At 32.0% G+C, this 12,565-nt stretch overlaps 1 protein-coding gene across 1 annotated transcript; it reads right to left on the bottom strand.

Moving 5' to 3' along the window:
* Positions 1 to 5,135: 5,135 nt before the first annotated feature.
* Positions 5,136 to 11,799, bottom strand: LOC126723622 (protein NRT1/ PTR FAMILY 5.4-like). The gene is made up of 5 exons (XM_050427212.1): positions 11,503 to 11,799; positions 11,098 to 11,315; positions 10,238 to 10,489; positions 9,309 to 9,568; positions 5,136 to 6,417 (listed from the first exon to the last, which is right to left on the bottom strand). The coding sequence occupies exons 1-5, from the start codon at positions 11,645 to 11,647 to the stop codon at positions 5,538 to 5,540; spliced, it is 1,755 nt and encodes a 584-aa protein (XP_050283169.1). The 5' UTR covers positions 11,648 to 11,799; the 3' UTR covers positions 5,136 to 5,537.
* Positions 11,800 to 12,565: the final 766 nt, after the last annotated feature.

The raw sequence follows: 12,565 nt of genomic DNA, 5'->3' as shown, positions 1-12,565 counted from the left end.
GAACAGAGGATCACTAAGATTATATGAATCTTGTGAAGAAGATGAAGCCTCTGTGGTGGAAGCATTTGCTGCTGTTGTTTCTGCCATTGGAAAAGCTTAAGAAGCTTGTAGAACACAACAATGGTGGATAATAAAAGCTTGAAGAAGATGACAATGGTGAATGAGGAAAACAGAGAGTTGAAAACCTCAAGGAAGATGACAATGGTGAATGAGAAAAACAGAGAGTTCCCAAAACTGATTTGAGAAACCCTAAGAAAATTAGAAACGCTTAAGAAATTGCTCTGATACCATATGAGAAATTGATGAAAACTATTTTCATTGATCAATTCAGTAACTATACAACTGTATATATACATTCTGACTTAACCGCTACAAGCACGTGTGAACACAACGCAACAAACATAACAAACTCACACACGTGTCTGACTCAAAACTAACTAAACTAACTAACAAAACTACAGGTCGTTTTTGTACACTCATCAAGCAGACCAAGTAAACCACACTGTCGTTTATAAGAATAATTACATCTATTCAATTTCTTCAACTCTAGATTTTTACTTGAATCTTCAATCTGAACTTCACTTGTCTTTGATCTTGAATTTCTTGTCTGAGTTGGTCTAATGCATGAGTTGCTGCACTGGGTAGCATGCTGTGCTGCACTGAGTGTTGCAGCTGAGTTTGCATCACCTGGTGCACTGGCTGCTGCACTGGGTGGCATGTTGTGCTGCACTAGTGTGGCAGCTGAGTCTGCATCACCTGGTGCACTGGTTGCTGCACTGGGTGGCTTGTTATGCTACACTAGTGTGGCAGCTGGTGCATCCCTTTGCTTTTCATAGTTATTATCCTTGGCCTATTTAAACCCTACTCATGAATGACATAAGACCACCTGTGCAATAGTGGGACTTGCCACTACTTGAACCCACAATCTCAAACTCGCAAGGTGATAGGCCACAAGGGTTTCCTATGACCATGCAAGCTCTGTAGGTGGTTATTTCACGTTTATTTTCACAACGGTTAAAGTGATATGTTATGATTGATGTATTATTAAAGTGATATTAGTAATGGATCTAGTAAAAATGATGTTATACTAATCACAATATGTTATCTCAACAAGTTGTGAAAAATATTGTGGAATTTGTAGTGTATGTAATGCACTTACATAGTAATATTGTTGTAAAATTTAATTTATGATACCAATTTAATTGGACTAGAGGTCCAGATGTACCTAAGTTTGCTGCCATCTCTTTCAAGTCTCACCCCAACTCTCTTTCTCTTTGCTTGTTCAATGAAATTCAAAAAATAGAAATAGACCATTAAAATACATAATTTAAACGTACATCATATTATGTTTCAATTTAATCTTTAACAAGAAACTTGTACAAAACCCTTTTTCGTCTCCCTTATTTTAGTGTTTCAGTTACCATGACTTTTAAGTGGAGTTGTGGTGTGCCTCTGTGTTAGAACTCCTTTCCATTTCCCTTGTGTGTGTATGTTTGTTTCTCCAAAAAAGAAAAAAAAGAATAGACAATTGTCCCACATTGCTTAAGAAAGTGTATTGTGTGTAGTATAACTTACCCCACCCTTTCTTAAAAGTTATCTTAACTTTTGAGTGGAGTTATGGTGTGTCTCTGTGTTAGAACCATTTTCCATCCCCTTTGTGTGTGTGTGTTTGTTTCTCAAAAAAAGAAGAAAAAAAGAACGGGTAACTATCCCACATTGTTTAAGAGAGTATGTTGTGTGTAGTATAACTTGCATCACCCTTCTTTAAAAGTTACCATGACTTTTGAGTGAAATTGTGGTATACTTTTGTATTAGAATCTATTTCTGTCTCCTTTGTTTGTGTGTGTTTTTTTTCTAAAATAATAATAATAAAAAATAAGAAACTTGTACAGTGGTATTGAAACAGGAGTATGAGGGAGGGATGGCAGCAATAGCTGGAAGAGTTGGATGTATGGTGAAGACATCTTCATATATGAGTCAATGTTTGATTTGTAATATTTAATCTGAATTATGAAATGAATCAATTTTAAAAGAAAGGATCTTAATTCCTTCCCAATACAGATTACCCAATTTTAGTTACCACTTTGGAATTTTAGAGATCAAAGGAATTGCAATCAAGTCAAAACAAATGGGAATTCAGAAAAAAAGAAAAAATTATGATGAGGATTTACCGAATAATATTCTGTGATTGATATGATTGTTATCATTGAGGTAAAAAACAAAGGGGAAAATAAGATTAGGATCCACTAGAATTCTTAACACTCATTAATCATTAGCATTCAATAGTGTTCATCTTGAAAAGGATGCACTAGTTGACTAAAGCTCCATAAAATTTGCTTCCTCAAATGGAAAACTCCCTTCCAATTTGCTAAATTAAAGGGATCATGGTAATCACTAATCAGTATTAATGTTGACTGATCTTTGTTTAATGGAAAATAAGCTATTTTTCAAGTAAGGCCTCTTATTCAATAGGAATGAGGTTCTTTTATGAGCTCTTGCGTTTTATACATGCAATCCAGCATGGGCCCATAAATCTCATAGGTTTTCCAAGCTCATTTGAGAGCCTTTTATTTGGGTCCAACCAGAAAATCTTTTTATTACAGATGAGGTTATTTTACACATGCCATCCAGAATGGGCCCACATCTCTTATTTTTTTTTTTATCTTTTGTTAGTCTCCTCTTCTATACGTGGCCTTGGTCCACACAAAGAAAAAGAAGCACCTAAGTAACCCAGTTTTTGGCCCAGCTGTGTCCTTGGTTGTCCAATGCTAGACTCTTGGTAGGACCTAACTGGCCAATTGTTGTCGGCTGGCTTCATGATCTTTGCGGGCTATATTAATGAGAGTTTTTTTGGGGGATGATTGCATGGGCCCAAATTTAGCCAAGTTCACACATATTGATTTTGTCAAATTCGTTGTCCTTTTTACAAGTTGTTGGCATGAATTACTGATGTATGAGCCTTGGGCTTTTTTAACTTGTTACCCAAAAATGCTTTCAGAGGCTGTTTGGTTAGAGGGGTGAAAAAGTAGGAGAATAGAAAATTAAAAGAGAAAAAAAAAGAGAGGATAAAAGAGATATAGTTTTCTATCATTTATGTGTGGTTGCAGGGGCGGTTTGATGCATTTGGGGGCCTAAGGCAAAAATTGATTATCTTGTATTAGATGCAAAATTACTACTAATTAATATGAACTACGTAGAATTTTTTTCTTTTTTTAGAAATTTTAGAAACAGAAAAAGTTTGACAAAATTTTTCATACTTGTTGATGTGGTGGATTGATAGTGGTAAGTAAAAAAGCGGTGTTAGTAGTAGACTTAGACGAGAACTAGTAAAAGTTTGCTAACTCAACTCTTATTATTATTAATATTTTTTTTAAGAAGTGCAACATTCATAATATTTTTTACAACATATCCTAGGTTTTAAGTTGCTTTTTGTTTTCTATTTGAAAATATCACTATAATTATTTTTTTGCCATCAATAACAACCTACTACTTAACATTAGTTATAAAAGTGTTGTGAAAAATATTATGGACATTGCATTTTTCTCTCTTTTTTATTTGTTTTTCATCTATTAAAAAAATATTATTTTATTTATTGATTATAAATAACCTTATTGGTTAAAATTTGGGGGCCTTTTTTTTACTTGGGGCCTTAGGCAACTGCATTTTTTGCTCTAGAATTCAGCCGGCTCTGTGTGGTTAGGAGGATAGAAAAGTAAAGAGATGAAAAATTTATTTATTTGGTTGAGAAGAAAAATGAAAGGATGGAAATTGAAATTGGTATAAATTTACAATTATGTCCTCATTAAATAACTCAACTCTTATTATTATTATTATTTTTTTTAAGAAGTGCAACATTCATAATATTTTTTACAACATATCCTAGGTTTTAAGTTGCTTTTTGTTTTCTATTTGAAAATATCACTATAATTATTTTTTTGCCATCAATAACAACCTACTACTTAACATTAGTTATAAAAGTGTTGTGAAAAATATTATGGACATTGCATTTTTCTCTCTTTTTTATTTGTTTTTCATCTATTAAAAAAATATTATTTTATTTATTGATTATAAATAACCTTATTGGTTAAAATTTGGGGGCCTTTTTTTTACTTGGGGCCTTAGGCAACTGCATTTTTTGCTCTAGAATTCAGCCGGCTCTGTGTGGTTAGGAGGATAGAAAAGTAAAGAGATGAAAAATTTATTTATTTGGTTGAGAAGAAAAATGAAAGGATGGAAATTGAAATTGGTATAAATTTACAATTATGTCCTCATTAAATAAAACAAAAAAGTAACACATCTTTTTAGCAAGTGGATGAAAAAAAAAAAAAAAAAAAATGGTAAACAAAGCATCTAAATGAAGAAGAAGAAGAAGAAGAAAAAAAGAAGGAAAAATCTATTGACATGGACGAAGCCCATGTGCAAGTGCACATTGGCATTTTCGTCCAATAAGAAGCCCAATACCACCCTTAGTTTTCTCCCCATTTTGGAGAGAGAATTTTATGGTGGGCTTGGGGAGAAAACACCCGGACCCCACCACAAAATTTTCCACTCCCCCTCCCAACCAAACACTCTCCCAATTTTCTCTCACCACTTTTCTCTACTTTTCTCTACTTAATTTTCCATCCTCCCTAAAATCCCTCCAAACAAAGAAGAGGTGGTGAATTAGCTTATCATAGCAGAGGTGGAGAATTAGCTTATCATAGCAGAAAACAGTGAACCTAACAATTAGAAAATGAACCAGATTGATGTAGTAGTGGTCAATTAGACATGTCATAAATCCTATGAGTGACTGAAGTGCCACAAATAATGTGTACCTAATCATGGAGCTGAGCATCTGAGTTTTATTAGATTTCATCTGATAACCGAAATAAGTACCAAGTGTTGACACTACCAAATGGTCCGAAACTCTGCTTATATTATTTTTCATTTTTTGTTGATGCTACTATGTTTAAAGTCTACTTCATCCATTCTCCCTAATGTTTTTGGGGGGTGGGGGGTGGTGAATCAAAGAAAGAATGAAAAATTTCCCTATGACTATCAAAGAGCCCAACTATTTAGTTCAAATTCCGTAGTCAAGTAACTTAGGATGCATACACAAACATATTTACTGCTATACATTAAACAGCAAAGGAAGATAGTCTTTCAAAGTTCTTCAATAATTTTATTTTATTATTATTATTCACACTATCTTGGCATGCAAACACATACATATTTACTAGTATATCTAAAACAACCACTGGTTGCTATATCCAAAACTCACCCCCAAATAAATTTTACTCCTAATTTGGTTCTTTTAAAATGTTAATTAACAATAAAAATTTTCCATCCAACTTTTAGAGTTTCATTCTATGCTCTACCAATCACAACTTGTCCCATGTTAATCTTCTCCCTTTTTTTTCTTTTCTTAATCAAGGTTTAAGATGGAAGAAATATTAAGCATATAACATGTTGTAGTTGATGGAGCATAAAGTGAAGAACTATGAATGGGATATTTCTATTTGTTAATTAACCTACTTATGTAGCATACCCCTCTAGTCTTAAAATTCTCCATTGGTGGTGCTCATTATAACCCACCTTCCCCCGTTGGTTTTTTCAACCTCCTCCACCTTTTTGTAGACAAAGCGCATAGCAATGCATACATAGACACACAAACTCAAAGCACTCAACCCTGCCAGGACCCAGTAGTAGTAGTCAAGGTGTGCACGATTAAGATTGTTACCAAGCCATTTATCACCAGACCTTGAGCTAATTGCCTGCACAACAGATATAATAGCATTGCCAATGAAGCTTCCAACTCCAACCACACTAATATATGCTGCAGCTCCCATACTTCTCAGTGCTTCTGGCATTTGATCATAGAACAATTCTTGGAGTCCCACAACTGCAAATGCATCAGATAAACCACAAATCACGTATTGTGGAAGAAGCCACCAAACTGTCATTGGAATTGTTGCTTTAGGGTTATCCATGAGGTTATATTCTTTTGCAATGCTGACCCTTTTGGCTTCTACTAGAGCTGACACAACCATGTTGAGTATGGATAGAAATAGTCCAACTCCTATTCTTTGTAGCACTGTAATTCCTGATGGGTGTCCTGTAAATTTTCTGGCTATTGGGACAAAAACTTGATCATAGAATGGAACGGCAAAAAGGATTGTGATGCCTACTAAGGCTTGAAGTGATCCTGGGGGAATATGAAAGTGTCCTATTGACCGGATCATTGTACTACCTTGCTTGATGTAGAAGGTGTGAAGTTGAGCTTGGACTACAGTGAACATTATGCAACTAAACCATATGGGGATGAGGCGGAGAACAAGCTTTACTTCTTCCACTTGATTTAGTGAGCATAGCCTCCAAGGATTTCTGGTTTTGCTAGATATATCAATGTTGTCAATGATCATTGCCTTGTCCAAAAACCTGCATTTTTCAAATAGTAATAGTTAAATATCTGCTTGAGAATAAGCTAAGTCAGATGCATCAAGAATATGGTCAGTCCATTACTAAGTCCTTTGCTTTGATACTATGTTAAGAAAAGCTTTGATATATGTTAAGAAAAAGAGAGAAGTAGAAAGAAATTCTATATTTATAGGCACACAATTAATATGAGTAATGTACAAGAAACAGAAGTGTTGAACCAGTAATGATACTAAAATTCATCAAAAAGAGTAATGATAATAATGGGGTTTGGACCTGCACATGTAATAGAATGAAGTATTACACAGATATATTTTAACGGGTTTGGACTTTGGACCTGCACATGTAATACTAGCGGGCATGGGCTTCTGGGCCTATAATTACTTAATCTAATTAATATTCAAATTTCAAACAGAAATATAAACTTTTGGGCTTTCTAAAAAAAGAGGAGGAAAAGAGAAATATTGTGAAATACTGTAAACTATTGCTCAAAAAAGAACTTAGATATTGCAAAAAGTTTTTTAACTTTTGTGCACAACAAAATATATTGGACACGTCAAGCAAAGCAAGGATGACTAGATATGACAAGAAAACAGTTTCAATTATTCGCATAGGTTAATCAAGTGTCAATTTTATTACTTTAGGGGGGTAGTTGAGTGTAAATGGTAGCATGAAAGATAGATGGTTAACCTAATTAATTTGGGTGGATGAAAGCTACATTTTAATAAGCATGTTGAATAATGAGATACCTACTAATTCTATAGTAATCTTATTTACAAAAAAAATTAAATTATTGTAGCTAAGTATAGGAAAAAGGAAGAAAAAGAACTTATTCTAGCTATGTATGGGAAAAAGAAGAAAAAGAAAAGAAAAAGAAATAGACTTATTCTAGCTATGTATGGGAAAAAGAAGAAAAAGAAAAGAAAAAGAAATAGATTTGTTCTAATTTGGGAGGATAAAAGCTACAATTTTTAGCTTCATCAAAAAAGAAGAAAGAAAAAGAAAGCTACATTTTAACAAGAATGTTAAATAATTATGTACAAAATACTATAATAGATTTATTATATTCTAGCTAAGTACCTAGTATATGAATATTGGAAAGTAATTATGCAGTATAAAACTGTAAAAGACGTATAAATGATTTACTTTACAAGACTAATTTGGTGGATAAAAGCTACATTTTCAGCAAACTTATTAAAAAATGGGAGAGAACTGAAGTTACTAGCTAATACAGTTATGTACAAAGAAGGTAGATTCAAAATTCTAGTTAATTAGTAGCTTGTAGAAAATGAATAATAGGAAATAAATCAAATTAGTTAGTAAAAAAAACGTATGAGTTATTCACTGTCATTCAAATTGGATCAAAGGGAAATTTGTTATCAATTTTTGTCACCAAAGATTATTATGTTTTAAAATATTATAATTATCAGAGGATCCACTATATATAAATTAAACCATTCAGGCTTTTTTTTTTTTTTTTGGTTGGTAAATTACATTAACCTCTATTGAGATTTGGAGCCATGTTAGAAACCTTGCATTTTTGAAAATGTCCCTTAGCCCCCCCTAAGATGATTATTTTAATTTTCTTATTATAGAAAGAATATGGTTTGCAAGCATTATTTTAAAGTTATTCTATATGAAATTTAATTTGAAAATGTATACATTTGTTACTCAATTTGAAATAAACACAAATATATAGCTGTGGGGATTATTTGTTATATAAATTAAAACCTTGTGGGGGTGAAGTGTACGTCATTTATAAAAATAGGAGGGTATTATGATATTTGGTGTCCACGTGTACATAGCATTATTCTTTAAAACTTTTGGATCCAACAAGTAATAGCCAAACAAATTAATATCTTTATCCCTAAAAAAAAAAAAAAAAAAAAACTTCTTTTGGGATTTCCCATTTGAAATAAATGATATGGAAAACAAACTTTTTATTATTTTTTATTATACTTTATTTTATATGTAGACAGTGGAAAAAGGGGAGGTGTGAGGTTTGTACTAATAACCACCAATGACACACAATATATATACACATTATTACGACTAGATTATCATTATTATTTTTACTTGAACCACCGGGTTATCACTTGAATTTAAGAAAATAATCTTAAATGAAGGGAAATTGGTATAATTACTATAATAAATATCACATAAAACAAATATAGATGCTTATCATATATTTTATTTTATTTTTATTGAAGGTGATAAAATGCTTATCATATCTTAAACCATGTTATTAACTTAAGATCATGCTAACAGGTGTTTTAAGAGTAATAGTTAACAATCTATTTTAAGAAAGTTTTGATATCACTTTTATGAAAAATTGAAAAAATTGTCAAAATATTAATTATTTTTTTTCTATAAAAATTTTCTTTAAATGAATTATTAAATATTGTCTTTAAGGTATCTGTTATCATTTTTCATTAACTTATTATATAACAACATCAATTTATATAAAGACATTAATGGATTCTGAGAATCCGTTTAGCTAGGAACTTGTGAAACTGAGTTATGTAAATAAATAGCTTGCAGTTCATGTAACCTGTGAGTTATGACATGTGAGAGGGTAGGTATAATATGTCAATCTTTTAAAACATTTTGGTGACTAAGAGAAGAGAAAGCTTTATTATAGAGATAAGATTTCGACCAATAATCATCACAAATTATCTACATCGTTGACTTCACATCAGGGTTAGGTTTCAAATTGTCAAATGCGAAATGTTAACGCCACCAAAGAATGCCCTAAATTTGACCACAAGTTTTACTCATTGTTGACCACTTGTGCGTAGTTAGGTATGTGACTTTTGTTACCACAGGCCCTGCACGTGATTTTTAATATATACACACACATACACCACAAAAAATGAGTTGACAATTTTGTGTACCTGAATTGATCAGTCCTGGCGAAAATCCATGTGTTAGGTTGACCCTCCGACGGGACCCCATAGTATACACCCCTACCATGGCGTGTCTCATCCACGCGCCACTTCCGAGCCGCCGCGACAAACACTTGTGCCACCCCGGTGAAAGGGCTGCCCATGGGACCCTCCTTCCGGTACTTCTTAATTCCTAGTAAAAATATTGCTAATGCCACGGCTATTACTCCTATCGGTATTCCAAATCCTTCTGTCCATCCAATATTATCCTACAACCATTGGTAAAATTTAATTTTTTAGATAAACTAAAAGTGGAATAATTTTTTTTTGAAAGATCTTTTAAATTTTTTGGCATATAAATTCATATTTATTTTATTTATAACTTATAAGGGAAAAAAGGGGGACCATGGAACCCAAAAATTTCAAAATTTTAATTACATGAGTGTGACTCCCAAACTTCTAATTTTTCATTTATAGCCATCTGAAGTTTGTTTATTTTCTATAATTATTATCACTTTGAAACCCATTTTTGAAAATTTTCACTCCACGTCTCCACCACTAGGTATATATTTAGTTCAAAATTTCTATTAAAAAAAATGTATGCTAAAAACAAAAAAAATTAAATGAACATTTAATTTTTTTGTACGCAATTAATGATTAATTAATACCTTATCCTTTATTTTTTTATTTTATACAAAATAGAATTCCTCTTTTAGTCTCATCTCTTGCTTCTTATAAAGGAACTAATTTAAAACTATTAAACTACCTCCGTTGCATTCATTAAAAATGTCAGAATGACCTTGGATCCACCATCAATGCTCACAAAATTATAATAAAAACTTTGCATTGATCGATGTGTTAAAATTATAATAAACTGCAAATTGATATAACAAAAATGAAGATGTCATTGTATTAACAATTTATAAGAATTTTGTTACCTGCACATATATTACAACCAGTGAGGCAGAAGTCGCAGCAGCAACTATCCCCAAATACCACCAGTTGAAAAATGAGCTCTTTTCCTTCTTCTCCTCTGGTGTGACCTCGTCGAACTGGTCTGCAGCAAAGGTTTGCACACATGGTTTGTGGCCACCTTCGCCGACTGATAATATGTAAAGGGCTAAAAAAGACATTGCTTTACGCAAATGCAGAGGAAACACTGAGACTGATAAAGTCAATAGCACTGTTCCCTGCGATACAATTACAAACAAGTCATCATGAAAGTAAAATTGGTAAAAAACCATGTGTATATGCATGTAATATCAAGGAGGAATAGGCAATAAGCAGAATGAATGCACTTTAAGAAAAGTAATTTCTTTTCCTTTTGGATTTCTGCCTCCAAAAAGCATGATCCTTTCAAAAGAGGAAATTTTTTTAAGAGATCCCAACTTTAATAAAAAAAAGAGAGTAAAATTTATCTCATAAATCAGAAGAAAGCTTTAAACATCTTATAGATGTAATTCTCAATTTTGTATGACAGATTCTACTAAATTTTATATCATCTAAAAGTATGATATCTAGCTAATTAAAATTCATGACATTAAAAAACTACTTATAAAAATATAAATTAGTTCAACAGAGATTGAATCAAGAACTTTCATATACTCATTTGTCATGAAGCAACATATTTTTCACCAAACCATTTTTTTTTTTTTAATAAAAAAAACGTGTATATATATGTGTATTTATGTATGTATAAATTATAATTATTATCTGGTTGTCCAAGCAAAAAAATATTAACTCTTTTTGTGCATATGTGACAAGAACTCTAGTCATGTTGGTGAGGAATAGTCTTTACCAAGAGAAAGATGACAGAGGAGATAATAATGGTGTTGAAACGGCCCAAGTAGGAATCAGCGATGAAGGCACCGAGTATAGGGAAGAGAGTTGAGACGCCAATCCAAGTGTTCACATTCTTAGCTGCAGTGGTCAATGGCTCGTGGAGTTCATTTGTGAGGTACGTGATGAGGTTACCAGCGAGGCCATAGTAGGCAAAGCGCTCAGCCATTTCAACAACTTCACACACACAAACAAAATGAAAGAAAAAGAAATCAGATATCAAAGGATGGGCGTTATTTATTTCACAAACGTATACACACACTTTTTGCACTGAAATTATGATTGAAGTCAACGATTTCAGTTCAAAATGAAGAGGAGAAGAAGAAAAAGAAAAAGAAGAAGAAGAAGAAAGAGAAAGGCTTACAGATGACAAATATGGCAGCATTCCAGCCACCTCTGGAGGATTTTTGCTTGGTGGAGACCAGCCTTGTCTCCTTCTGACCATCATTAATCATAACTGGTGCTACGGAGCTATCCATGGAAGAAGGTTGGTATGAGAAATTTGACATAGCTAATGAATGATTTGGGACTTTCAGGTATATGGGTCCCTTTATATATACGGAAGAAGCACTGTGTGTTCATTGTGTGTTGGCAATTGCATAATGCAAGTTTGATTAATTGCATCGCCCATAGGGTCAGATTAGAGACCTGACAACCAGGCCTGGTAACGTCAGGTTAATCAAGGTATGGGTCCAATCAAATATCAGTAAGATAACAGGTTGTCCTAGACAAGTTGCAAGCGAATTAGGTTAATCGATTTATGGGTTTTTTTTTTTTTTTTTTTTTTTTTTTTGAGAAGCAATCGAATTATGGGTTTAGTTAATCAAATTACGGGTTGACCTGTATTTTTTTCACTTGCAAAAAAAAAAAAAAAAAAAATATATATATATATATATATATAAATAAATAACAAAGTACTAAAAAATAAATTTTAAATAATACATAAATTCTTAAATTTGCACAATTTAATATGTCATTATTATAAAAGAATACATATATATATATATATATATATACACACTAAATATTGTGGACCATTTCAATTTATCAATCTTCTCACGCTCATTGTTCATGTTGCATGAAAAACAATAATAAAGTTATATTATCTAGAAAGATAACTAAATAAAAAGTATTTAAGAATAAAACATAATATATTAGGTAAAGAAAAATAGGCAAATATTTAAAATAAATTGCACATCAATCTACTCAATGTTAGTAGTAAATCTAACATGGGAAATTAAAGGATGTATCAATAGTTCTTACCCTGGACATACATCCCTGTTCTTGATAATATTAGTTAGATTTAATAAGATTAGATTTAACCAATCATGAATTTACCTATATATATATATATATTGAAGAAATAACATTATTTTGAATAAAATCAAATATAGATAAAAATTAAGAATTATATTTCTTGTATTAAA

The sequence above is a fragment of the Quercus robur genome, chromosome 4, assembly GCF_932294415.1.
Source record: "Quercus robur chromosome 4, dhQueRobu3.1, whole genome shotgun sequence".
Classification (NCBI taxonomy): domain Eukaryota; kingdom Viridiplantae; phylum Streptophyta; class Magnoliopsida; order Fagales; family Fagaceae; genus Quercus; species Quercus robur.
The sequence above is the reverse complement of the archived record's forward strand: the minus strand, read 5'-3'. Positions and strand labels throughout refer to the sequence as shown.

What these genes read in the sequence shown, in the direction of transcription:
- LOC126723622 (XM_050427212.1), bottom strand. Translation starts at nt 11,647, where the DNA reads ATGTCAAATTTCTCATACCAACCTTCTTCCATGGATAGCTCCGTAGCA. An exon ending in TGCTGCCATATTTGTCATCT is followed by an intron (nt 11,316 to 11,502) that starts GTAAGCCTTTCT and finishes GTGTGTGTGAAG; the next exon opens with TTGTTGAAATGGCTGAGCGC. An exon ending in CCTCTGTCATCTTTCTCTTG is followed by an intron (nt 10,490 to 11,097) that starts GTAAAGACTATT and finishes ATTGTATCGCAG; the next exon opens with GGAACAGTGCTATTGACTTT.